The sequence below is a fragment of the Limanda limanda genome, chromosome 5 (assembly GCF_963576545.1).
Source record: "Limanda limanda chromosome 5, fLimLim1.1, whole genome shotgun sequence".
In the NCBI taxonomy this organism is placed as follows: domain Eukaryota; kingdom Metazoa; phylum Chordata; class Actinopteri; order Pleuronectiformes; family Pleuronectidae; genus Limanda; species Limanda limanda.
The window spans coordinates 14,659,321-14,686,338 of NC_083640.1; the positions used below are offsets into that span (position 1 = coordinate 14,659,321).

At 41.3% G+C, this 27,018-nt stretch overlaps 1 protein-coding gene across 1 annotated transcript; it reads left to right on the plus strand.

Moving 5' to 3' along the window:
* Window positions 1–1,724: 1,724 nt before the first annotated feature.
* On the plus strand, window positions 1,725–26,256 carry LOC133001565 (dynein axonemal heavy chain 10-like). The gene is made up of 73 exons (XM_061071172.1): window positions 1,725–1,895; window positions 2,213–2,443; window positions 2,623–2,813; window positions 2,975–3,173; window positions 3,284–3,478; window positions 3,650–3,820; window positions 4,178–4,354; window positions 4,438–4,596; window positions 4,703–4,881; window positions 5,208–5,359; window positions 5,469–5,633; window positions 5,719–5,926; window positions 6,054–6,210; window positions 6,316–6,795; window positions 6,891–7,049; window positions 7,133–7,249; window positions 7,343–7,445; window positions 7,533–7,711; window positions 7,802–8,013; window positions 8,107–8,263; window positions 8,374–8,607; window positions 8,687–8,809; window positions 8,898–9,131; window positions 9,243–9,466; window positions 9,802–10,071; window positions 10,151–10,334; window positions 10,460–10,594; window positions 10,957–11,109; window positions 11,237–11,425; window positions 11,635–11,781; window positions 11,992–12,183; window positions 12,314–12,432; window positions 12,529–12,687; window positions 12,815–12,950; window positions 13,037–13,159; window positions 13,245–13,376; window positions 13,501–13,717; window positions 14,047–14,166; window positions 14,267–14,412; window positions 14,490–14,642; window positions 14,747–15,007; window positions 15,111–15,283; window positions 15,374–15,467; window positions 15,597–15,764; window positions 16,112–16,300; window positions 16,675–16,846; window positions 16,932–17,135; window positions 17,219–17,299; window positions 17,394–17,591; window positions 17,690–17,851; window positions 17,975–18,149; window positions 18,361–18,542; window positions 18,674–18,810; window positions 18,902–19,119; window positions 19,285–19,506; window positions 19,663–19,810; window positions 19,968–20,247; window positions 20,340–20,569; window positions 20,664–20,937; window positions 21,034–21,138; window positions 21,236–21,390; window positions 21,481–21,635; window positions 22,706–22,889; window positions 22,994–23,194; window positions 23,628–23,837; window positions 23,955–24,050; window positions 24,145–24,316; window positions 24,410–24,541; window positions 24,709–24,920; window positions 25,015–25,182; window positions 25,606–25,786; window positions 25,860–26,005; window positions 26,110–26,256. Exons 1-73 carry the CDS (start codon window positions 1,725–1,727, stop codon window positions 26,254–26,256), a joined length of 12,984 nt encoding a protein of 4,327 aa, XP_060927155.1.
* Window positions 26,257–27,018: the final 762 nt, after the last annotated feature.

The following is a 27,018-nucleotide window of genomic DNA, read 5'->3' on the forward strand; positions in this document are numbered from 1 at the left end:
GGACAATAACTGTGGACTATAGTGGATCCAATCCTGATGCTGGATCGTGATCTTGCTGCTGACCAGAGACTATGATTGCAGCAGGACTGCTTCACATATAGTATTGAAAAATGTTTACCCTCATCGATGCTGCTAAAAACTTTAATCCTGATGATGTTTTCCTACACTTGACATCTATTGCACTTCTGTCCGTCCTGGGAGAGGGATCCCTCACATGTGGCTCTCTCTGAGGTTTCTACATATTTTTACCTGTTAAAAAGGTTTTTAGTAGTTTTTCCTTACTCTTGTTGAGGGTTAAGGACAGAGGATGTCACACCATGTTAAAGCCCTATGAGACGAATTGTGATTTGTGAATGTGGGCTATACAAATAAACATGATTGATTGATTGAAACTTGAAATCAGTCGTCAAAACATTTTAGCCAGAGAATGGTCACGGAATTGAGGTTCCTGACCCTACTATCTTCTTGTATTCTGATTTCCAATTTAGGTGGGTTTGGTGGTATCGAAGTTAACAAACGTGAGCGCAAGACTTGAATTTATATGTGTAGTTGCTGCTGAAGTGTTAAATTTAATATCTTCAGGATTAAATCCCTGTCAGCTCAAAATGAAATTATTAGGTCCATATAACAATGTGAAATCTTTTCTTTTTTTTATAACTCTATGAATTTTAAAGAAACAAAAAATACAGAGGGTGAAAATTAATCGAATGGCGCATTTTGAAGTCGATTGCGTTTAACCCCTTGATACACAAGCTATGCAAATGTCTTATAATGTACAACATGGGTAAAAATGTACCCATATTCATTTCCTTTGTTTATTTGCTATATTTTTTAAGTAAATGTATTTCATCATTTAATATGTATTAAATATCTGGTTTTTGATCACACATTTCATTATTTTCCTATTTCCTTTCTAACATTATGAACAAACATAATTTTTGTATTTCTACATCACTTTTACACACATGGGTAAAACAATGACCCATAAAGTGTGCTTACACTATGGAACACCAACCATACATTTCACACAGGTGCTTTTGCAAAACTGATGCAAGTAAGTCTTATTTTATAATCCATTACTAGTTATAAAGAGAAAAATGTACAATACAAACTAACTGTTAGCTAGCTAGCTTCTTTTCTGGCTAGCTAATCATAGCTAGATTACCAAAATACAACTACAAATATAACAGTATATTTTAAATAGACTGATTGATGTGCATTTGAAAATATTCTTTTGCTTTTGCTTTTCTTTATCTAGAGTTTAAGTATGGCTCGTGACAGTCATTCCAGACTTACAGCTGAATGGTCATAGAGATGCTACATGAAGAACAGGATGAGGAAGATAAGGAGGAAATTGATTCCGAGTTTGAAATCTCAGATGCTGATGACCTACACTTTGTTTCGATCAAGCTGGAGTAGTGGGTGTCTTGGAATCCAGCTCTACTAAATGAAGAAGGCTCTTTTGGATGACATAGCATTTTCTATGTATCATAGGCTTCTTTGATGACAGCCTCTTCTATGTCAGCAAGGGAGCCTTCTTCATGATCAAAGGATCCTTATCATTTAGGAGAGCTGGAGTCCAAGACACACCCACAATTCCAGCTGGATCCTGTGGAACATAGTCTAGGAAGCCTTAGATATACTACAGCCTAAGATATACGACACCTGCTCAGTTTTAAAACTTTTTTCATACCATTTAATAACAATTACATCTAAAGATCACCATGTTTGTAACAGATAAGGTCACACTGGACATTCCAGATCTTGACCTACAGCCAGAGGTGGATGTGCTTTTTTCTAATCCAGAGATGGTGGAGAAGTTGTGTGTGTGTGTAATGAACTGGCACACTCAGATTACCATTGTTATTGAGGAGCAGCAAGACAAAAAGCCACAGGTTTGAGATTCCTCTTGTATTCAGATTTTCAACTCAGGCGGGTTTGGTGGTATCGAAGTTAAGAAACTTGAACTCAAGACCTGAATTTATACGTGTAGATGCTGCTGAAATGTTTAATTAAATATCTTCAGGATTAAATCCCTGTCAGCTCAAATTGAAATTATCAGGTCAAGAAAAACATACTCGGGGGTGATATCCATATACCAATGTGAAATCTGTTTTTTATGCCTCTATATGAATTTTATTCTGTGTATTTGTGTTTGTCTTTTATCTGGAACCTTAGCCTGAAAAATCAATGTCTGTCCTTTTGCCTCCAGGCACCGGGCCCTATGGCTGAGATCACTTTTTGGCAGGAGCATGCCTCCATCCTGAGTGCTCTTTTCAAGCAGCTCAAACAGCCAATGGTAGAGAAAATCCTGGAGGTGGTAACCAAAGCAGATGCAGCCATTGTTCAGACCCTGGAAGGAACAGTTGCTGAACTTAATAAATACCGTGTTGAGTCAGACGATAATTTACGTTTCCTCAGCACGCTGGAAAGACACTTCATGGTGAGCTGCACATTTTAGAAATGTAGTATCACTTTTTTACAATGACAGTGTACTATCATTAATGGTAGTTACATGAAACACAATTGCCTAGAATGTTTTGAAATAAAAAAATATTGATGACAAAAATCATCTATCCTCACAGTTAACTTTTTGTTTTATTTTACCATTGTCTTTTGTAGAATCTGGCCTTTGGAGCAAATTTTGCTTTGATCCTAGAGACAATCCCTAATCTGATGGACAGCCTGAAAATTGTGTGGATAATCTCTTCTCACTATAACACAAATGAACGTATGGTTCCTCTGATGGAGCGTATTGCCTGGCAGCTGTGCGAACTTGTGTCTCAAGTAATTGATGTCAACACATTGTTTAGGTATGTACGGATACACCTAAATTTACATGGAATCTTAGATACATTTTACAATACAATATTTCATAATTTCAATATCATTGAGGCTTCAGGGAGAACCTTTTATTCAAATAGTTTGTTTAGTAGTTGGAGTATAACTCAACATTGTGCTGTGCCCTGGACAGAGATAAGAGGGAAGTGGCCAGATCCAAGGTGCGTGATGCTAAACAGGTTCTGGACCGATGGAAGTCGACCTACTTTGTGGTGCGCGCTGAAATTGAAGAATCTGCAAGAGATCCACGATGGGAGTTTGACCGGAAGAGACTGTTTGAGAGGACTGATTACATGGCTTCCATCTGCCAGGATCTGAACAATGTTTTGCAGGTGAGGGATCATACACTTTTAAAATACTTAGCCCTCACTCAATAGCTGAACGGCTGAATGTTTAAAAAGCGCCTCAGTTTTGATGGTTCTCCTGGATTCGTTTGGTGCAGGTTTTGGAGGAGTTCTGTAACATCTTTGGTCCAGAGCTGAAAAGGGTGACTGGTGACTATAAACGCATCGATGAACTGGTATCCGATGTGGATGGTCTAGTTTTGCCCATTGAGGGGGTCAATTTTAATCATTTCAACGTGTCTAAGAAGAGCAGCTGGAAAACCATCATGAAAGACTTCGACACTACAGCTCATGTGAGTTCAGCATCTACTATGTAGAAGCCCTGAAAATGTTCTGAATCAAAAGTGTAATTAAAAACAGCAGGATCAATGCTTTTGTCATTTTCATCCAATACCATTGCAACATTTTCTGTATGCTGTCCCTTAGTTATCAAGCTGTTTTACTTTTTGCATATGTCTGCACAGGCTATCGAGGAAGAGGCCATCAAGTTCATTGATCAGTCTTTTAAGACACTTCACTCTTCAGCTGCCGGCTTTGACATGCTCCTGAAATTCAAGCACATCCGCTCCAGAGAGGTCATCAGTAAACATTTGATGAGAAAGTTCAATGACATACTGGCTCAGTATTGCAAAGAGGTATTCTGCCATGAAGTTACGATTCAAAAAATTGCATGTGGTAGTATGTGATAATATCAGATCATTAGAATGGAGGAACAGTAAGTCCATGCAGGTGTTGTGCAAAGTCACTAAATCCAAGGAATGATACAAACCTTAATTACCTGCAAAGTTACACTGCATTGCTACAAACAAAATTTTGTTATTAACTATGACATGTATCTTATATACTATGGATAGATCCAGGTAGAGTTTATTAATGAAAATAAAACCTGGAAGTTACAGTTCAACTAAAAATATACTATTGGTGTAGTTTTGAAGAGATTAATCAATGTGTGCCACATGCAGAGTGCCTAAGTATTTTTGTCCTTGATGTAGGTGGACAACATACATGAAATCTTTAAGGCAAACAAGGATAAACCACCGCTTAATATGGATGAGCCTCCTGTGGCAGGAGCCATCAGCTGGGTCCGATCTCTTTTGTATCGCATCAAACACACCCTCCTTACCTTCCTGGAGCAGCCAGAGACGCTGGAGAATACGCAGAGCAAAGTGGTGAGTTACTGGACTGTTGTAAGGTGACAAACACCAAAATGTTTTTGAAAACCTTTCTTTGACTTTTGCTGCATTCTGCTCAGGCCAAGAAAAAGTATGTGCAAATGGCAATGAAGTTCAGGGACTATGAGCTGAAGAAGTATGAGCACTGGCTGGCGGAGACGGAACACAGATTGCCATTGCTAATGAAAAAAGCCCTGTTGGTCATGATTGCCTCTCCAAACCAAATCCCAGCAGAATTGGTATTTATCTCTTGCTTTTTTATTTACTTTTGACCCGTGCTGTGTATTGTGAAAAATATATATAAACTTATGTCTCTCTTTACTCGTTTCTAATTCGAATTCTCAGGCTGTCTCTAAGGATGTCCCCCCAAAGGAAGGAAGATTACAGAGGGATGTGCAATACCATGTGAACTTTGCTCCAGAGATCAGGGAAATCATTTCCGAGACAAAACACATGGAGTTAATGGGCTTCTCTTTACCTAATCTAGCTCAAAATGTCACTCTACAGTGGTGCACATTCTTCAGGTAACTCGAGTGGCACTCAACAGTAGTGCATACCTTAAAGTCCTCTTAAATATACCAACGCAATTGCTAGCATTCATAGATATTAGTCCTCCTTTTTTTCATCAGGAGAAATTCACAAACATTTTGAAAAAATATCTCAAAAAGTGTGTTTGTGTCCTCCAGAAGTCAATGGGTTCTTCCTTTGCCCTTACACCAAACTTAAGAAATAAGCTCAGTACTTTTTTGTGTAATCCTGGTAAAAGAAAGACAAACTCTCTGTAGCTGAGAGCAGAGTTTATTTTCAAACAACAAAAGCAATCAATTGCCTTTTCCATTCTTGTACCTAGGTATGTTGATGATCTGAAAAAAACTGTCAACTGCTACCACTCTGTGATGGACAGCCTGAGTAGAGCACAGTTCACCATGTTGGCTCAACAGATCAGAGAGGTCAAACAAGTGATGGATTTTGGGTGCAAGAGACTCAAGTGGAGTTCCTTAGGTATGTTGCATAGACACGGCGAAATGTTTAATCCCTTTAACGCTGATTTATGCACATTCGGGGTCAGATGAAATTAATAATTCAGATGAACTGTGTTATTTGCTTTTAGGTGTTCCTGAATTCATCAAACAAGCTCTCCAGGCTGTCACTAAATTTGAGTCTGTTGTCAATCAGATTCAGAACAATGAGAGAGACATTGATTCCATGCTTCAGTCTATGGCGAGGACCAACCTGCTTAAATGTCCAGTCCCAGATGAATCTAACAATTTGCCAGGTAAAAGAACCCTGAATATTATCTTTTGATTAAAATCATTCAAACTCATTTTTATTGACGTAATGCATGTTGTTTTTTTTCCAAGGCATCAAGGAGTTCTGTGAACATATTGAGCAAGAGCGGGCAAAAACTGTGCATTTGCTGAGCAGGAAGTATGCTGACATTGGACCCCTCATCACTAAAACAGAACACTTGATCATGCAAAGCAGCAGTGGCAAAGCCACAAGTATGGCAGATTATTACAAGCACTGGGAAGGCAAAGTGTTCGACTCCCTTGTAAAGATGGTGATGAGGTAAATACAAATAGTCAATGTTTTTGAAGTCATCTATTTAGTGAGCAGTTTTTATCAAGGCTCTTTTGAATTGCATACATTATCTCTCATCCCCTGTAACATCCCTCTTGATAACCTTCACATTCAGGAGCATTCAGGCCTTCAACATTGCACTGATGGGAAGTACCACCCTGTTCCAAATTGATGCCATCCTGTCTGCCCCAAAGATTGTGTTGCAGCCCCAAAGCAAAATAATCCACTCGATGATCACGAAAAGCATTAGAGACTGTGTAGAGAGCACCAAGGTGTGATCATAATGATTCTCTAGTGTTTCACGTTTTTGAACACATTATTTGTATTGCTTTAACACTTACAACTAGACTTAATGCTGGCAAAATTTTGTTTTTCAGCAATTTATGAGTTGGAAGCGCGGGACCTGCATTGAGTGTCCTCCACAACGTGTGGAAGGTGAAGATGAACTGGTGACATTTAGCTTCTACAGCGATGTGTGTCAGTATCCTCAGATAAATGAAAGTGCCATGACAGTCTCCCAGAATGTCCAGCAGCTTCTGCTCTCTATGGATCAGTACCTGAGCCACTGGAAACGCTATCTGCCTCTTTGGGAAAAGAAGAAAATCATGGTCAATGAAACACTTGCAGCAAGAAAACCCTCCTTTGTCATGTATGATGACAAGCTGCAGTTCCTTACTCATATCAGTCAGGAGGTTGTGTTGGAACCACTTTTTAAGACTGACCATGTCATCCATCTAAACCTGGAGCCTCTGGTTCACACTGTGCAGAAAACTGTTGAGTCCAGGATCAGTTCACTTGGGAGCCAGCTCAACAATACTGCCAAAGAGGATCTCTTCAACTTGAGAGATGAACTCATGGTACTGAATTGCCCTTCACAGTTATGCATGTGTTTCTAATGTAAATAGTATTTGATTTTGATGTCAGCAATCTTTATTGTTGTTTTCTACAAAAGCAACTCTCTGCAAAGCTGAAAATAAGTCCTGAAACATTTGAAGACCTGAAGTCTGTCCTTGCTACAATCTCAGGCATCAGGGACATGTCTCTGGAGGTCGAGCTGAGATTCAGGGATATCAAGGAAAGATACAGAACACTGGCAATGTACAAAGTGGAGGTACTGTATGTTAAATTATTATCACCTGAAAACACAATTGGTTTCCCTTGCTGAACGTCTCATACGATAAATTCTGTGCATAGGTTGGAGACGATGAACATGAGCTCGAGGTCGGTATTGACCAGATGTGGAGTGACCTTTTTAAAGAATCCAAACAAGTGGATCGAAGTTTGACAGATGTCAAGAAATCATTTACTCAGGTAAGACACATTCTACTTGAAGTGAAAATGTAAATTAATAGATATTGATTAATAGATTTGCATGTATGGTTATTTTCCTATTTTTGTCCACAGACTACAAAGGAGAAGATGGAAGAGTTTACACACGACTTGTCAATCTTTGCTGAGAGCTTCAGTATGCATGGTCCTCAAGCTGTCGGGGCTGATTTGGAAAAAGGTATTTAAAGTGTTTATTTGTGTGATTCCCCAGATTTATCTGAAGTGCTGGGTATTTACCCCAGTCTCTCTCCTTTTGTCCTTGCAGGATTTAGCGTTATGGTAGTATATGAGGCAGAGCTTGGCAAGGTATTGGGTGGACGCCAGGAGCTAACTAATGCTGAGAAGCTGTTGGACCTACCAATCACTGTATACCCAGAGGTTAACACCATTCAGAAGGATATGAAAGGCTTGAGACAAATATATGATGTGTATAAAGCTCAGAAGGTGGGATGTGTTTGCTTTTAGAAATTCAATTTACATATTGGGTCATAATTCTGGTCAAGTGTGAAAAATGTTTGTCATGAAATCTTCCAGGATGCAAAGATACAGTGGTCTCAGACCTTGTGGGTGGATTTAAACATCCAGCTGCTCCAGGATGGCATTGAGGGTTTCATCAAAAACCTGATGCAGCTACCCAAAGATGTGAGGGCGTTATCTGCGGCCTCTTTCCTCAGAGATCACATGAAGGAGTTCAAAGAATCTCTGCCTCTACTGCTGGATTTGAAGAATGAGGCCATCAGAGACAGGTCAGTCTTCAGAAAACAAACTGCCATTTGAAATATTGAGGATATAGGACATACAGGATATAAACAAATGTGCTTTTATATTTTGGGCCACAGACACTGGAAGGAACTGATGGAAAGGACCGGCACTAACTTTGAGATGAACCCTGGCACTTTCACTTTGGAGAACATGTTTGCTATGGAGTTGCATAAACATGTAAATGTAATAGGTGACATTGTCACCTCTGCTGTGAAAGAGCTCAGTATTGAGAAGGTAATCATTTGTCTTGGTGAATGACTTCTAACAGGAGTCAGGGATCAGTTTTCAGTTCATCAGTCAAATCATTCAGACTTATTCTCAATCTGTTGTGTGTGTGCTTCCAGGGAGTGAAGGAGGTGGTGGAGACCTGGGAAAGCATGAAGTTCAGTGTTCTGCCCTATTTCAAAGGGACTGAGGAACGTGGGTCTGTTCTGGGTGCTGCGGACGAAATCCTGCTTACTGTGGAAAACGATGCGATGAACTTACAGAGCATGGCAGGCAGCCGTTTTGTTGGACACTTTCTTGGCACCATACAACAATGGGAAAAAGACCTGTCCCTCATTTGTGAGACCATAGAGGTCAGTGAGAGCGACCAAATATCTCTTCACTTTTTAGCTAATACATAAAATCCCGACTCAAACCATATTTCTTGCACAGGTATTGTTGCAGGTACAACGAAAGTGGATGTACCTGGAAAGCATATTCATTGGAGGAGATATCTCCTCGCAGTTACCAGAAGAAGCCAAGAAATTTGACAACATTGACAAAAAGTTTAAAGAAGTGAGTTTTGTCAGAATATTAGCCTGGTGAAAGCACAGTAGTCTGTAACCATCTTAAAATAATATAATGTTCTTCATTTCTTGTCTAGATAATGAGTGACATAGTGAAGAGCCCAAACATTAAACGGTGTTGCCTGGTTCCCAACCGGCTAACAGACCTGCAGGCCCTGAGTGAAGGTCTGGAGAGGTGCCAGAAGAGTCTCAGTGACTACCTAGACTCCAAGCGGAACGTGTTTCCTCGCTTCTTCTTCATCTCTGATGATGAACTGCTCAGCATTCTGGGGAGTAGTGACCATACCTGTGTCCAGGAGCACATTATCAAGGTATTATCCTCAAGACACTTAACCTATTCTTCTTTTCAAAGTAGGAAGTAGAATAATGCTTTCCATGTGTGAAAGGCCTTCCTAAATGTTTTCTTTTCTTTGGTCCGCAAGATGTATGACAACATTGCATCCCTGCGGTTTGACGTGGATGGCCACGGTGAGACAGTGGCTGGAGCTCTGGTGTCTGCTGAGGGAGAGGTGATGGAGCTGAGGAAACCTGTCCCAGTGGAGGGCAGAGTGGAGGAATGGATGACAGGCGTACTACTGGAGATGAGGAGGACCAATAGACTGATAACAAAAGAAGCAATCTTCTACTACTGTGAAGACACAAGCAGGTGTGTGTATAGGAGACTGTGGCTCAGGAGAGTGGGTGAGATTTGGTTATCCCCTAGTCAGATGGTTTCAGGTTTGATCCCTGCCTCCTCCAGTCTGCATGCCCAGGTTTCCTTGGTTAGTCCTCTGAAATCCCAATTTCCCCTGACAATGGCCTGCAGTGTGTGAACGGGATGTATGATTAATATAGAAGAGCTGTATACTTAGAAGCATAGAAGTACTCTATTAATTTGTATTAGTTAAAGTCCATTTACCATTCTATTTAAAGTGTTGTGCTGTGATATGTTCTGTGTGTGCGAATGACCTTCAGTGAATCTTTCATTCCCGTTTATCTCAGGGTGGATTGGATGCTGCTGTACCAGGGCATGGTGGTGCTGGGTGTCAATCAAGTGTGGTGGACCTGGGAGGTAGAGGACGTCTTTAAAAATATCGAGAAAGGAGAGAAGCATGCACTGAAGAACTATGCAAAGAAAATGCACCAGCAGATTGACGAGCTAGTAGCACGCATCACAGAACCTATGAATAAAAATGACAGACGGAAGTATAACTCTGTGCTCATCATCAACGTACATGCAAGAGACATTGTAGACAGCTTTGTACTTAACAGGTAAACCTTTCCCACTTTTTACTTTATTTGTTGTGTATGATTATATAAATAATGTATTAATAAAAAAAATTCTTTACAGTATAATGGATGCAAGAGAGTTTGAGTGGGAAAGCCAGCTAAGATTCTACTGGGTGCAGGAACAAGACGACCTGTTTGTGCGTCAGTGCAGCGCTTCTTTCTCCTACGGGTACGAATACATGGGACTGAATGGGCGATTGGTTATAACCCCGCTGACAGACAGGATCTACCTCACCCTCACCCAGGTCTGAGAACTTCTGCATGTTTGTACCTACAAAACAAATAATATATAATGAACAAGCAGACATATGTAAATTGTTCTGTCACCTGGTGTTTGACGCCAGGATGTCTTTGTGTGTTTGTGATGCAGGCTCTATCCATGTACCTGGGGGGAGCTCCTGCTGGACCAGCTGGTACAGGGAAGACAGAGTCCACAAAAGATCTGGCCAAGGCTCTAGGTCTGCTCTGTGTGGTTACAAACTGTGGTGAGGGCATGGACTACATGGTAAGAAGCCACCACTTATCTAATGATATCTAATAAGTACAGTTAACCTGTTATGTGACAAAGGGCAACAAATTCTTTACATTCTAATTTACCTTTAAGACATAGCTTTATACCAAAAGATGAGCCAATATCTTTAATCATAAAACATACTGTCCTATTTATGTCTCATGTTAAAATGCAACCACACTCCCTGATTAATAGTGGGTTTCTATAATGAGCAGACATGTGTTCTTATGCACTTGGAATATGCACTGGACTGGAAACTGTTTAAATATGAACAAATCACCTGAATAAAAGCCCACACATATATTATAGTTTCTGACTATTTTATTTTTTCCCTTCATCTCTTTCTTTCCATGCAGGCTGTGGGTAAGATCTTGTCTGGCCTTGCCCAGTGTGGAGCCTGGGGCTGCTTCGATGAGTTCAATCGTATCGATGCCTCTGTGTTGTCAGTCATCTCCTCCCAAATCCAGACCATCCGCAATGCTCTCATTCTTCAACTTAAAAGATTTCAGGTAAGGCTGTTGTAGCTACACAGAGCCAGTAATGCATTATTCAATTTTTCCTATAAGTTTAATCATATAAGAGATTAAAGGGATTTATTTCACCACCTTCCTCTCACATTCTTCCTCTGCACATCAGTTTGAAGGGCAGGAGATCAGCCTGGATGGTCGCATGGGGATTTTCATCACCATGAACCCGGGTTATGCAGGACGCACAGAGCTGCCAGAATCAGTGAAAGCCCTCTTCAGGCCTGTGGTGGTCATTGTGCCTGACCTGCAGCTGATCTGTGAGATCATGCTCTTCTCTGAGGGCTTCCTAATGGCAAAGGTGATGGACACACACAAAAAACACACGACATTTATGTGATGCCCTCATCCTGAGTAATTTACACAGTGTTCCTCCATGTATAAGCGATGTCAATATAATGTACAAAATATTTATGTAAATCTCATCTCATTTACAGTAAACATGGATAAATCTGTAACTCTAAACTAAAAGGGTTAACTGTTTACCTACACTTGTACATTTCAATTCAGGTGCTGGCAAAGAAGATGACAGTACTGTATAAGTTGGCTCGTGAACAGCTTTCCAAGCAGGCTCATTATGATTTTGGTCTTCGAGCTCTGAAGTCTGTTCTTGTGATGGCAGGAGAGCTGAAGAGAGACTCGCCAGAAATCAATGAGGTAGAGACCAGGGTCAATTTTGTAATTAATTTTCATATAGTGAAAAGAAAACTTTTGCTTTGGATTTAAATTCATAATAAATTATTTTTATTCTACAGGTGTAGAATTATATTTGATTGATGTTGGGAGAATTCTGGCTATTTGTTTAGATTACCGACTGCAATATTTTCGATGATATTTTATGACAAAGTTTCCATATCCACTCTGCAGGATGTGGTGTTGATGCGTGCTCTCCGGGACATGAACCTTCCAAAGTTTGTGTTTGAGGACGTGCCTCTTTTTCTCGGGCTGATCTCAGACCTGTTCCCGGCGCTGGATTGCCCTCGTGTTTGCTATCCCAGCTTGAACGATGCTGTGGAACACATTCTGCATGAAAGCAAATACGTCATAATATCTAACCAGGTGTCTGATCCAAGTTTTATATTTAATTATTTCAGATACACAAGTTAGACTTCTACATATCAGAAACAAATATTTTGTTCCAGCCTATGAGTTATTAGATGTCGTTATGCCCTATTCTTTATGGTTTCAGGTGGATAAAGTGGTGCAGATCTATGAGACAATGATGACCAGACATACTACTATGATTGTGGGACCAACGGGTGGAGGGAAATCCGTTGTCATCAGCACATTATGTCAAGCTCAGACCAAGTCAGTTTCAATATACATCACCTACATTTGTGCCACCTTCCTGATATTTCATGTAGAAAATATCATGTTTTAATCTTTATTGTATCTCATTGCTAGACTGGGATTACAAACAAAGATGTATCCACTGAACCCTAAAGCCATGAGTGTCATTGAACTTTACGGTATTCTGGATCCTGAAACTCGAGACTGGACAGATGGGATCTTATCCAACATCTTTCGTGACATCAACAAACCCACTGACAAAGAAGAGCGAAGGTAAAAAACAGCTGATTAAGAACAGACTTATTCATGATGATCTGTTATATTTATGTTTTTCATGCATAAATTGAGGGAAGAGGTAATTCCTGCGACACAACAAACTGACATAACCTTTGACTGACAGGTACATCCTGTTTGACGGTGATGTGGATGCTCTGTGGGTCGAGAATATGAACTCAGTGATGGATGACAACAAGCTCCTCACGCTGGCCAATGGAGAACGGATCCGTTTACAGAATCACTGTGCTATGATTTTTGAGGTTTGTCTAAAAATCAAGACTGCTGTCAGCAGAGTACCTCTCCCAAATGTCAATGTTTAAATTATAAGAAAACTTTACCATTACAGGTGGGAGATTTGCAATTCGCTTCCCCTGCTACTGTTTCCCGCTGTGGAATGGTTTATGTTGACCCTAAAAACCTGCGATACACCCCATACTGGCAGAGATGGCTGAACAACAGACCTGAAAAGGTTTGGGAACAAATTAGCGCTTTGTAATAATTTTATTTGTTTGAAATTTGATAAAAACTCACACTGTCCTTTTTTTCTTTTCTAGGAACAAGAAGTTCTAAGAAAACTGTTTGAGAAATATGTGCACGTCTGTATTGAAATGATTGTGGATGGTATTGTTGATGGGAAACAAGGCGAGAAACTGAAGACTGTTGTCCCACAGACAGATCTAAATATGGTGGGTTAATCTCCTTCATCTGACTCCAGTACCTGTGTTGTAATTAAATAATTGAATGAAGACCAGTATATTCACATCTTCAGACTACTTACATTGATTGTGCCTGTGTTGGTGGTATGTCCAGGTGACTCAGCTGTGCTTGACACTGGATGCACTGCTTGAGAGTGAAAGCAGCAGAGGTGAAGTCCTGGAGTGTTACTTCCTGGAAGCTCTGTACTGCTCACTCGGGGCCACATTGCTGGAGAGTGGCAGGATCAAGTTTGATGAGTTAATCAGGACAATTTCCTGCTTAACTGTCGTACATGACGAGAAAACCCTGGCAGGACCTGGTGAGATCCCAGGTAAGAAGAAAGGCTTTATGTGTAGATGATTAGGAAATTAGCAGGCATCATCAAGATTATGAATTTAAATATACCCTTTTAGGAACCGTTTGATTGTGGGTAACATGTCTTATCTTATACGAGAGAACAGGGTTAAGAGTTGAGTACATATAATATGAGATTATACAAATATCCTTGCCTGTCATAAACGTCAATGGACATGATTTATTTATGGTTTTAGGTTCAATCAATTAATATCACGATGAAAGTTTAACTTTTTGACAGATTTACTCTGCGTGTGGTTTCTATTATGTCCTTTTATTAATGAGAAAATGTCTCCATCTATACAGGATACCTGCAGACTCTTTATGATTTCCATTTTGATGGCACAGAGGAGAAGTGGGTTCCCTGGAGTTACCTGGTCACCAAATACATTCACAACCCTGAAATGAAATTTTCTGATATACTAGGTAAAGATAAATTCTGAGGACAAATCAAGCTTCCAGCGTACATGAATATTGATTTAAATTCCTCCACCTTTGATTTCCTCCATGTCCTCCTTTGCTTTAGTGCCAACTGTCGACACCACAAGGGCCAGCTGGATCCTGGAACAGATGGTGAAAATAAAAAGGCCAGTGCTTCTGGTTGGAGAGTCTGGCACTTCTAAGACTGCCACCATTCATAACTTCCTCAAGCACCTCAATCCAGAGGAAAAGGTACGTTTGCTGTCCAAACTTTTCATCCAATTGCATCATATTTGAGGTTAAACCCTTGTCTTCCTTTCTGTTTCCAGATTACCCTGATCATCAACTTCTCATCCAGAACGACTTCAATGGACGTGCAGAGGAACCTAGAGGCCAGTGTGGAGAAAAGGACCAAAGAGATCTACGGGCCTCCTATGGGAAAGAGACTGCTGATCTTTATGGATGACATGAATATGCCAAAGGTTCCTGCTTTAAGCATTCAACCAAGTCTTTTATCTCCTGTGCGTTGCAGAATGACAGCACTCATATGATCAACATTATTCTAATACTCTCTATGCTCATCCAGGTGGATACTTATAACACACAGCAGCCAATCGCACTTCTGAAGCTGTTATTGGATCGAGGAGGCATGTACGACCGAGGGAATCAGCTGAACTACAAACTCCTGAAAGATCTCGGCTTTGTTGCTTCCATGGGAAAAGCAGGAGGTGGGAGGAACGAGGTGGATCCTCGCTTCATCTCGCTCTTCAGTGTCTTCAGCATCCCCTTCCCTGCAGTGGAGTCACTCAACCTTATATACACTTCTATTCTCAAAGGCCACACCAGAGTAAGTCTCTCTTTCCCACATGGATCAATACAAAATCTGAATCTCAGTCGTAAAAAAATAAATATAATCACTCAAATTTAATAAACTTGATTCCATATTTTAGCTGTTTGAGGACGCCATACAGAAGGTGTGTGATAAAGTCACGTTCTGCACACTGGAACTTTACAACAGCATCATCAATGATTTGCCTCCCACTCCGTCCAAGTTCCACTACATCTTCAACCTGAGGGACCTGTCACGGGTCTACAATGGACTAACGCTCACCAAACCAGACAGGTCTGATCAAGAACATTCACTCACTTAACACGTAATAGATTAACACTTTGCAGTAAAAGGGCTGTGTTTCATATTATCTGTGCTTTACAGGTTTTTGACTGTCACTCAGTTTGTGCGAGTCTGGAGGAACGAGTGCCTGAGAATCTTTCATGACAGACTCATTGATGAGACTGATAAAGCCTTGGTAATAATTGATAATATATCATAATAACTTAGTATAATACGTATAACTGTTCCTCCTGGTTTAAATTCTACTATATAAAAATAGTGTAGTGCTTAATTTAATGTATCAAATGTGTGTTTTTGCTATCAGGTACAAGGCCACATAAAGAAGCTGGTTGAGGAGCATTTTAAGTCCGATTTTGAGGTCGTCATCAAGGACCCAATTCTTTTTGGAGACTACAAGACAGCCCTCAGTGAGACTGAACCAAGAGTCTATGAGGATATTCACGACTATGATGCTTCGAAAGCCCTGTTTGAGGTATTGCCAACTTGTAATAGCATACTACAAAAGTACATTTTGACAGTTATTTGTCATTTACTCCAATATTTACCCTGAGAGCAGTCATATTCACACAAACAGGGTATTATTTTCACTACTTTCTTTGTGTGTACAAAATAACTCAACAACACATGGATGGAGCTGATCGATCAAAGGTCAAGGACATAAAAAATATGGTTGCAATTTTTTTTTAGTAATAGGGCAAGAAACCCAGGCATTGGGTCTCTGTTAGCAGAGATTGGCTCCAGCCCTTTGAGGGCTGACTATTTTAATTGATCTGTGGACTGATTTACTGAAAAAACACTTTTTTTTCTCTGTCTCTGCAGGAAATTTTAGAGCAATACAATGAGAACATGTCGAGCATGAATCTAGTTCTGTTTGATGACGCTCTGGAACATCTTACCCGGGTGCACCGCATTATCCGTGTCGATTTAGGCCATGCTCTTCTTGTCGGCGTGGGGGGCTCCGGCAAACAGTCCCTGACCAAGCTTGCTGCTTTTACTGCTGGATGTGAGGTAGATAAAAATCTATGATGGGTTTGTTAGAGGATGAATGATTCCTAATGATGGAGAGTTACACAAAAACATATTAATCAACACCTACACACTAAATGTTTTACACCACACAAAAGGACAAATGAACACAAAACATTACAATTTTGGTATTTCCATTCACTGCCATAAGAATGTCACAGCAATGTTCAGAATATTTATCTTAGTACTGTGATAGCTTCAGTGAATCTTGAGCAAGTGTGGAAACAGCAGTCGTTTATTTAAAGCAGCTAAAAGAGAAACTCAAGGGGGGACTTGGGTTTGAAGGGTTAAGCAGCATTAAACTGTATCTGTAAAGTAATCTAAAGCAGTCCATAATAGAAATTTGCTTTCCCCAGGTATTTGAGATAACATTAAGCAGAGGATACAATGAGTCAAACCTCCGCGAAGACCTGAAAACACTGTACTTGAAGCTCGGCATTGAGAATAAGAAGATAGTGTTCCTCTTTACTGATTCCCATGTTGCTGAGGAGGGCTTCTTGGAACTCATCAACAACATGCTGACTTCAGGTTGGTTGTCGCTCTTATGTCTTGGCTCACAGTATATTGGTCTATCTTTAAAGCTTCAGCTGTAGTACATTCTCTGTCCTAACAGGCATCGTTCCTGCATTGTTCGCTGATGATGAGAAGGATTCACTTGTCAACCAGGTTCGCGACGAGGCTCTTAAGATGGGAATAGGTTCTTCGAAAGAAAGTTTGTGGCAGTACTTTGTCAACAAGAGTGCCAACAACCTGCACATTGTTTTAGGCATGTCCCCAGTGGGAGAAACCCTGAGGACACGCTGCAGGAACTTCCCAGGTGAAATATATTGCCAGTAATCTCTGAATTGTAATATAATTTCAGAATATATTTCACCAGCTGTATTTACCTTTCTTTCTCAGGACTGATGAACAACACTGTGATAGACTGGTTCCTGCCATGGCCTCCACAGGCATTACTTGCAGTGGCTCAGTCTTTCCTTGGTATGTAATAAAGCTCATATGTTTTTAAAAATGCATTTGTTGCAGATATTTATTTATTTTCAGTCTTTTATGACACTTTTTTTTCTTTCTACAGGTGAGAGTCCCATGATTCCTCAGGTGCACTCTGCAGACGTGATAGATCATGTATGCATGGTCCATTCTTCTGTGGGGGACTACAGCAAGCTGTTCCTGCAGAAACTCAGGCGTAGTAACTACGTTACTCCAAAGAACTACCTGGACTTCATTAGCACCTACTCGAAACTCTTAGAGGAAAACGACCAGTATATCCTGGGTGAGAGGATGGAATACGTCAATAATTTGTTCCTTATGTGCATGTTTGTGATCATTTGAGACATTTTTATTTTGTTATCTTTTCCTCTCCATTTTTAGCTCAGTGCAAGCACTTAGAGGGAGGTCTGGATAAACTAAAAGAGGCCAGTGAGCAGCTAGCTGAGCTGAATGTCAAGCTAGCAGAGCAGAAGGTGGTCCTTGCTGAGAAGTCAATAGCTTGTGAAATCCTGCTGAATGAGATTGTCACTAACACCACTGTAGGTCAGTGACTGACTACATCTCTTATCTCGTGGTTTGAACAGAACAACAGAATTATATGCATTGTAAGCTACCAAAAGCAGAAACAGCTGGTACAAACCACTTATCTATAACTTCTCCTTTCAGCTGAGGAGAAAAAGAAGTTGGCAGAAGACAAAGCCGAAGAGATTGAAGAGCAAAACAAAGTGATTGCTGTTGAGAAGAAAGAAGCTGAAAGTTCCCTTGCTGAAGCTCTGCCAGCGTTAGCGGCGGCCCGCAACGCCCTTCAGGACCTTGACAAATCTGATGTCACAGAGATCAGGTAAACTCTCCTCCTTGGTTTCATTCTATAGACAAAAAAACTTTGTAAAGAAGATAGATGATAACCCAAAACATGCTGTAAAGGAAGTTGATTATTATTGCAGGATCTTTAATTGCAGACGAAAACAATTTGCTAAACATATCTTACAAAAATGGTACACCATCTATTTGTATCTCTTTTTGTCTGCCCTTCTCACTGGTTCCTTGTGCAGATCTTTTGCCAAGCCTCCCAAACAGGTGCAGATGGTTTGTGAGTGCATCTTGGTGCTGCGTGGCTACAAGGAGATCAGTTGGGTGGCAGCTAAGGGGATGATGTCAGAGGCTAACTTCCTGCGTTCATTGATGGAGATGGACTGTGATTCCATAAGTAACGCTCAGCTTAGGACTGTCAAAGGTAAGTCAGTTTCATGATCAATGGAAAACTACCGTAAAAACTAATAATTTTTTTTAACCAATAAAAAACTATAATAATAATAACCAATACTGGTGACTTTTTGCGCCATCTTTGCCATTTTGTTTGACCAGGCTTCCTGAAGAACCTCCATACGACCCTTGAGGAGATGCAGGCTATCAGTAGAGCTGGCTCAGGAATGCTCAAGTTTGTTGAGGCTATCATGGGTTTCTGTGAGGTTGCTAAGGAGATAAAACCTAAGAGAGAGAAGGTATTGCAAAGTTTGAAAGGGGTATTCCTTCATGGTCCATAAGGAGGAACTCCGTAATCTGTAAACAGTGGTTCTTCCATTACTTTTCTAGGTGGCACTTCTCGAGAAGAACTTCTTTCAGAGTAAGAAGGAGCTGGAAAGAATTCAGAGTGAGCTCAGCGAAATCCAGAAAGAGTTGCAGGCTCTGGGAGATAAGTATCAAGCTGCTATTGAGGAGAAACAGCTGCTTCAGGAGGAGGCTGAAGTCATGGAGAGGAGGCTGATATCCGCTGACAAACTCATCACCGGCCTGAGCTCTGAGAATGAACGGTGAGACTCAGGTGCAACAAAGGAAGTTACAACACTTGTCTCTATGAGACTAACTTAGTCTGCTAGTGTTGCTTATCTGCTTCTTTCAAATGTCTCTCTCACTATATATTTGTTTCTTTACCTATCTCTCTTTACAACCTACTCTTCTCTACTATCCCCACTCAGGTGGACGCAAGATTTAGAGGAGTTGAAGCAGAGGCGTGTGCGTCTCCTTGGCGACTGTCTGATCTCTGCTGCTTTCCTGAGCTATGAAGGCGCCTTCAGCTGGGACTTCAGGAATGAGATGGTTTACCAAGTATGGGTTAAGGATGTGGAAGAGAGAGGCATCCCCTTGAGCCAGCCTTTCAAAGTGGAAAGCCTTCTTACTGATGAAGTAGAAATCAGCAGGTGAGAATTAGATTGTGTGCTCATTATAGGTTTTGCAACTTGAAACTTGAATTGTTTTGTGGTGTATTTGTCTTTATTCAACTATTCTTGACTCCAACTACGGGGGCTGTGGGTTTCAGTATATATTTTTCATATAAACCCTCTATTTTACAACAGATGGGGATCTGAGGGCTTGCCTCCAGATGAGCTGTCAGTGCAGAACGGGATCCTCACAACCAGGGGGAGCCGATTTCCCATGTGTATTGATCCTCAACAGCAAGCCCTTACCTGGATCAAGAAGAAAGAAGAAAACAACAAACTCAAGGTACAAAAGATTTAATGCAAAAACAAGTTTTGTCTTATTACTACTAGCAAGTCCCAGAGTAACTTTAGACAAGTTTCCACAGCTGACAGCCCACGAGTTAGCATTTTGGAAAGAATCCCAGCATGTGGTCCTGACACTGTGATCCTATTTTTCCCAGATCTCATCTTTCAATGATCCAGACTTCCTGAAGCAGCTAGAGATGGCCGTCAAATATGGTTTCCCATTCCTTTTCCAAGATGTGGACGAGTACATTGACCCTGTGATTGACAATGTCCTGGAGAAGAATGTCAAAGGAGCAGAGGGCAGACAGGTCATCATGCTGGGTGACAAGGAGGTGGACTATGATCCCAACTTTAAACTTTATCTCAACACCAAATTGGCAAACCCCAAATATAACCCATCAGTGTTTGGAAAAGCTATGGTCATTAACTATACTGGTAAGATCCTTTGGCATAGTAACCATAGTTTTTGTCTGTAAGATGTGAACAGCAGGTCTAAGAGTCCCTTGGTCTGTCTGTGTTTCATGTAGTGACCCTGAAGGGTCTGGAGGACCAGCTGCTGAGTGTGATCATGGGCTTTGAGAAGAAGGAGCTGGAGGAGCAGCGTGAGAGTTTGATCCAGGAAACGAGCAACAATAAGAAGCTGCTAAAGAACCTTGGGGACTCCCTGCTCAGAGAGCTGTCCTTGTGTACAGGCAACATACTGGATAACACTGAACTGGTTTGCACACTGGAGAAAACAAAGTCAAAAGCCAGTGAGGTCAGTTTGGCCGCAGCAAACAATGGAATGAACAATGGCAAATTCACTGAGTTCATTCATATTATTTAATTTATTTATTTGGTGTGATTTTCAGGTATTTGAAAAACTCCAGTTGGCTGTGAAGACATCTGTGGACGTTGATAAACTCAGAGACGGCTACCGACCAGCAGCCAAGCGTGGTGCTATCCTGTTCTTTGTGCTGACAGAAATGGCTCTGGTGAACAGCATGTACCAGTACTCTCTGGCCTCCTACCTGGAACTGTTTGACTTTTCACTGCGCAAATCTCTGCCAGACTCTGTTCTGACCCGAAGACTGAAGAACATCATAAACACTCTGACATACAGTGTTTATAACTATGGCTGCACAGGTAAAGCAATTGGAAATGATACAAAATTACAGAAACAATTGATAAAGCACACGGTTTGTCATTATTTTATAACCTGAACTGACCGCACATCCTTAGGTCTGTTTGAGAGACACAAGCTGCTATTTTCCTTCAACATGACCATCAAGATCGAGCAGGCAGAAGGGAGAGCACTTCAGGAAGAGCTTGAGTTCTTCATCAAGGGTGAGATATCCTGAGAAGTTGAACTCAGAGACACAAACATGTGTATGCACCCAATGTTCAAAGACAATGTAAATGTTTTTCCACCTCCTGTGTAAAGGTAATCTATCCCTGGAAAAGAGTAACTGCAAAAAGCCCTGTGACTGGCTCCAAGACCAGGGCTGGGAAGACATCGTGAAACTCGCAGAGCTCTTTCCTGAAAAGTTTGGTTCTCTGCCTGATGACGTGGAGAAAAAATCTGCTGACTGGAAGTCTGTAAGTGAACATAGTGACACAGGTCTCACTGGGGGTGTTTTGATTAATTGGTAACTTGTTTAAAACTCTTTTTTTTTTTCCCTACCTCAGTGGTATGACTTGGATGGACCAGAACAGGCTCCGTTCCCCATGAAATATCAGGAGAACCTGTCAGCCTTTCAGAAGCTGCTGTTGCTGCGCTGCTTCCGTGTTGACAGAGTCTACAGAGCTGTGACCGACTACGTCACTGTCACTATGGGCAAGAAGTGAGTCTGTTCCTCTCTGTCTCTGTATAAACGCACACACTGGATATATGTGTCTACAGTGGCGATTTTAGACTGAAATTTCTCGTGGGGCAATTTTGTATGACGTCATGTCACCGTCACAAAAATAGAGGTAGCTGATTATTATAAGCAGTAGGCCTATATATAGACCAGTACGATATACTATGGGCTGCATCATGTCTTTTCATTTTGGGTCAATAACTCCATACACTCCCGTTATCATCGCTTTTGCTGCTGCTCTCATGCCTGCGGGCTAGCGGAGCTAAGCTAACCAGCCAGGTACAGAGACACCGATACCTGCTCATCACTACTAACACATAAATACTGGAGACTTACCACAGAAACAGGAGCCCAGACATCTTTAGCTTCTCTGTCAGGAGAACAAGCAGAACTTCACAACGTATTATTCATCCGATATGTGAGTGAAACCTCTCCACAGACTCGGGTCGCGTTCCCTGACGGGGGATAGCCTATTAGCCTGTTAGCCTGTTAGCTCAGGTGAAGCCGAGCAGTCAACAGGATAAGGCGCTGGAGTGGTGTTGCTGGAGTCGCATTATTCGAGTCGAGTTGCTAGGCAGATTTCGCTGGGCCCATCTGAAAGTGCCCAATCTCCCAATGTTAACTTTGGCCTGTGTGGTTCACGCTCATTGGTGTTTCCATGGCAACAAGTCTTACGCATTTCACAGAGCAAGCACACAGACAGAAACACACACGAATCAAATTCCTCCAAAACAAGACTATAATGCTTGTGAGTCAAGTTTATTCGCATAAACATTCACGCTACTTTGCATATAAAATGAAATAAAATATATTTTGCCACCAAGTAGGCAACAGATGTATTTAGCTTTCTTCACAACAGCGCCATCTGGTGGGGCAGATGGCCACTGTGTGTCTATATACGTATATACATTGTATGTTTATACACCACAATTACATTACTGTGGTTGCGGCTGACCAAGCACAATTATTTTATGAAGTTAACAGAACATGTGATTATTTTAATAGAAAGACTTATCAAGAGTTTCCACATGTGATCTTGTGTTTCTGCTCAGGTATGTTCAGCCGCCTGTGATCAACTTTGATGCCATCTATGAACAGAGTACACCTTCCTCCCCCATTATCTTCACCCTGAGTCCTGGCTCTGACCCAGCCGGTGACCTGATGAAACTAGCTGACAGGTCAGGCTTTGGAGGCAGCAAGTTCAAGTTCCTTGCTATGGGCCAAGGCCAAGAGAAGGTACTGAATCATTCTTTAAATATCACTGCTATAAAACCGTCCCAATAAGAAAGTATAGAAAGTAAAGATGTTGAGGGTAATCGTCTTCTGTTCCTCTAACAAAGGTTGCACTGCAGTTGCTGGAGAATGCAGCCTCCCGTGGTCAGTGGTTGATGCTACAGAATTGCCACCTGCTGGTGAAATGGCTGAAGGATCTAGAGAAGTCCCTAGAGATGATCACCAAGCCCAATCCCAACTTCCGCTTGTGGATCACCACCAACCCCATTCAAGATTTCCCCATTGGCATACTACAAAAGTCACTAAAGGTCAAACTGAAGTGTCCCTTTGCCTTCAGTAGTGTTTTCTTCAGAGTGTTTGTAGACGGCAGAGTTAACTTCTTGGGATCTAGTAATTTTCCCCAAGTTTTTTACATATAGGCGCTGAATTTAAATAGTTTTACTCTATGTAATGGGAAAGACACTGATTCCTATACAGCAAAGTGATACTCTTCTTTAACTGGTTTTATTTGAACAAATAGACACGTAAATAACATTTTAAAAAAGGAAACGTCAGTTGGAACACATGAGTTGTCAATATAGATATTTCTTGTGTAAAGAGTTTTACAGCTGTATATGAGATCACATCGTTTGTTCAAACTGCTGTTTTCATGGTACACTTAATCCAGAAAATACTATAACAATAGAGACAGATTTCAAAGATGAATCACTGTGTTAACATGTAATTTAATTATGCATGTAGGTGGTGACAGAGCCTCCCAATGGACTCAAGCTCAACTTGAGATCCACGTACGCCAAAATCTCCCATGAGGCCTTGACCCAATGCCCACACCCTGCCTTCCGTAGCTTGCTGTATGTGCTGGCCTTCTTCCATGCTGTGGTGCAAGAGAGACGCAAGTACGGCAAGATTGGCTGGAACGTCTCCTACGAATTCAACGATTCTGATTTCTTTGTAAGTGCCACAGATTAATTTACAGTGTGTTGGAAAAATAGATTTGTTAATATTCCTTTTTTGTTTGTTTATGGGCACGTGATATCATTCTATTAACATTGTAACTTTGCTCAACAGGTGTGTGTGGAGATCATGAATACCTACCTGTCCAAGTCATACAACCAGGGAGACAGCAACATTCCCTGGGGAAGTCTTAAATACCTCATTGGGGAGGTTAGTCTAAATTACTTTAGTTTGAAAAGATTGTATCTGTATCATCCTGCTAGCTGATGCAGTAAGTTCAATATGCGTGTTTAATCTTCTATAGGTCATGTATGGTGGACGAGCCATAGATAGCTTTGACCGCAGGATCCTCAGTGTGTACATGGATGAGTACCTTGGAGATTTCCTCTTCTACACCTTCCGACGCTTCCACTTCTTTGAAAACAAGGATGTGGATTACAAGATCCCTCCAAACGGGCCCAAGACAATATATGTTGGTCAGTTGTTATTTTCACTTTATTTCATTCCCTTACGTTAAGGTGAAGTGAATATTGTGCCACCACTCACAGATTTACACTGTTGTGTTACAGATGAGATTGAGACGCTGCCATTGGCAAATACGCCAGAGGTGTTGGGCCTGCATTCTAATGCAGAGATAGGATACTACACACAAGCAGCTAAAGACATGTGGACCCACCTAATATACCTGCAGCCTCAGACAGGTATTGTATGATTTGGCATCTGTCATCTCTCGTCTTTTACCCAACTCAACATCCAACTCTGAGTCCTTTGTCATAACATCAATTATTTTCCAGAAGAAGTTGTTCCATATTGTTAAAGGCTGTTTCCTATCTCTCTTACTGTCTTTACTTACTCTCGTATTCCTCAGGTGAATCGGGTGGAGGCATCAGTCGGGATCAATACATCAGCCAGGTGGCCCAGGACATTCAGAGTAGGCTTCCACAATTATACGACATGGACGTGATTCGTAAAAAGATTGGACAGGACATTTCCCCGACGTCAGTGGTGCTGCTTCAGGAACTAGAACGCTTCAACAAACTGTTGGTCCGCATGCAGCGCTCCCTGGCTGAGCTGCAGAGGGTGAGACAAGATGTGTAGAACACTAACAGACAGGTGTCGAATCACTGTGCTTCACACAGGTTAGTATTTGCTCTAATTCGCTTCTGTCCCACAGGCTTTGGCTGGCGAGGTGGGTATGAGCAGTGAGTTGGATGAAGTCGCTCAGTCCCTTTTTAATGGACACATTCCTGCCATGTGGAAGAAGTTGGCACCTGATACACTCAAGTCACTTGGCAACTGGATGAGCCACTTCAAGAGGCGTAATGAACAGTACATCCACTGGGTGAGGATCCGACACTGCCTATTACATATAATCTCTTACATGTAGCTTTCTGTTTTATTGTGGAACTGGAATGGCACTCAGTCGAGCACCTGACTCCACCATGGCCCAACAATCCACTTAAATTCAATCGAGCTGCACCAAATTGCACAGACTCATAGATATCGATCACCACATTCTTTACATGAAGATGTATGAATTATTTCTGGGGAAAACAGTAAAACTGTCAAAAAAGGTGAAAAAACTCGTCCTTGATCCGCACCAAATTGTGTTAAACCATCCAGTTGTGTGTGCATAATCCTACTACCAAAAAAACAATTAATGAAATCATAACCTCATTTAAAGTGCTTAGAACAGAATATTTAAGGATCAAGTTGAGAGTAGTTATTTACGTCAAATTGTGTCTGTGTTCTTTGTGTCCATCAGGTGGATGAGGGAGAGCCCAAGGTAATGTGGCTATCAGGACTTCATATCCCAGAGTCCTACCTGACTGCCATGGTCCAAGCTTCATGCAGGACAAATGGTTGGCCTCTGGATCTTTCAACCCTGTACACACAAGTGACTCAGTACCGCAGTGAGGAGGAAGTCAGTGACAGACCTGGACAAGGTAAGGAAATTACTTTTATCCTTTTGCAGCGTAATTAGAATTGAGTTAAGACTGATCCCCTTTTTACCTGCAGGCTGTTTTGTGTCCGGTCTGTATCTGGAGGGAGCAGACTGGGACATGGAGAAGAGCTGCCTGGTGAGGAGTAAACCAAAGATTCTGGTTACTGAACTGCCCATTCTCAAAGTCATACCCATAGAGGCACGCCAGCTCAGGTTACAGGTGTGGACCACAGGAACTTCTTGCCTCCATTCTACACTTAAGTTCACTATTTTGATCATTTTTCTGAAAGGTGTGATGATTTTTTGTATGTTTCTTTACCACAGGATACGCTACGAACACCAGTGTACACCACGTCCTTGCGGAGGAATGCGATGGGTGTGGGGTTGGTGTTTGAGGCTGACCTGTTCACCACCATTGACATCTCCCGATGGGTGCTCCAGGGTGTCTGTTTATACCTCAATGCAGACTAAAGACAGGACTCAGCCTCACTGAGCTTCCAACAGTTGATGTGTTGTTCAAACAAAGAAGTTACGATTTAATATTGTACATGTTTTTTTTTTATTAATTCATACAGTTATTTGAAAACTAAATATTTCAAGTTATTGCTTTCTTCAAACATTTCATTATCTCCTCACTAGATGGCAGTATGCAACAGTACTGAGCTCCTCAGTCTGGGCAGTAGCTCTAGGGATTTCTCTTTGGTTTTAATGGGCTAAGTGCCAGTTTTCTACAGTGCGTCGGGATTTCTGGTCTAAACGTCTTCTACTGTTTTGTTAAGAATAAATGTTTTCAACACTGTTCAATCACATTTGATTTTCCTCTTTCTTAAAGAAACTCTTTCATAATTATGTCCATTGTTTGAAAGGACAGCTGAGATTGTACGGGAAACATAAGCTGCTGCCTACAGTGGAAAATACAACACAAGCAAAGGTTGCTAAAGTTTTCCACTTTGCCCAAGTAGCTTTTTCAAGTCTTTTCTGCAGTATATGTAGCAGATCTAGTGCAGCACTGAGTAACTGAGGCTGCTGAGGTCAGCATGTTAAAGCAGGTGAAGTTTATTCTAAAAAAATAATCAGACAGCCCCTGGAGAACTGGTGTGGCGTAACGTTGAAAACATACATCATGCAGCCTGAGTCCTGCAGCTGTAAACAGGGATGTGCAGGTTTGACTAAACAACCAGCAACATGAAAATATGTAAAATTTACTCAGGTGTCTTTCTTAAAGGTCGCTGT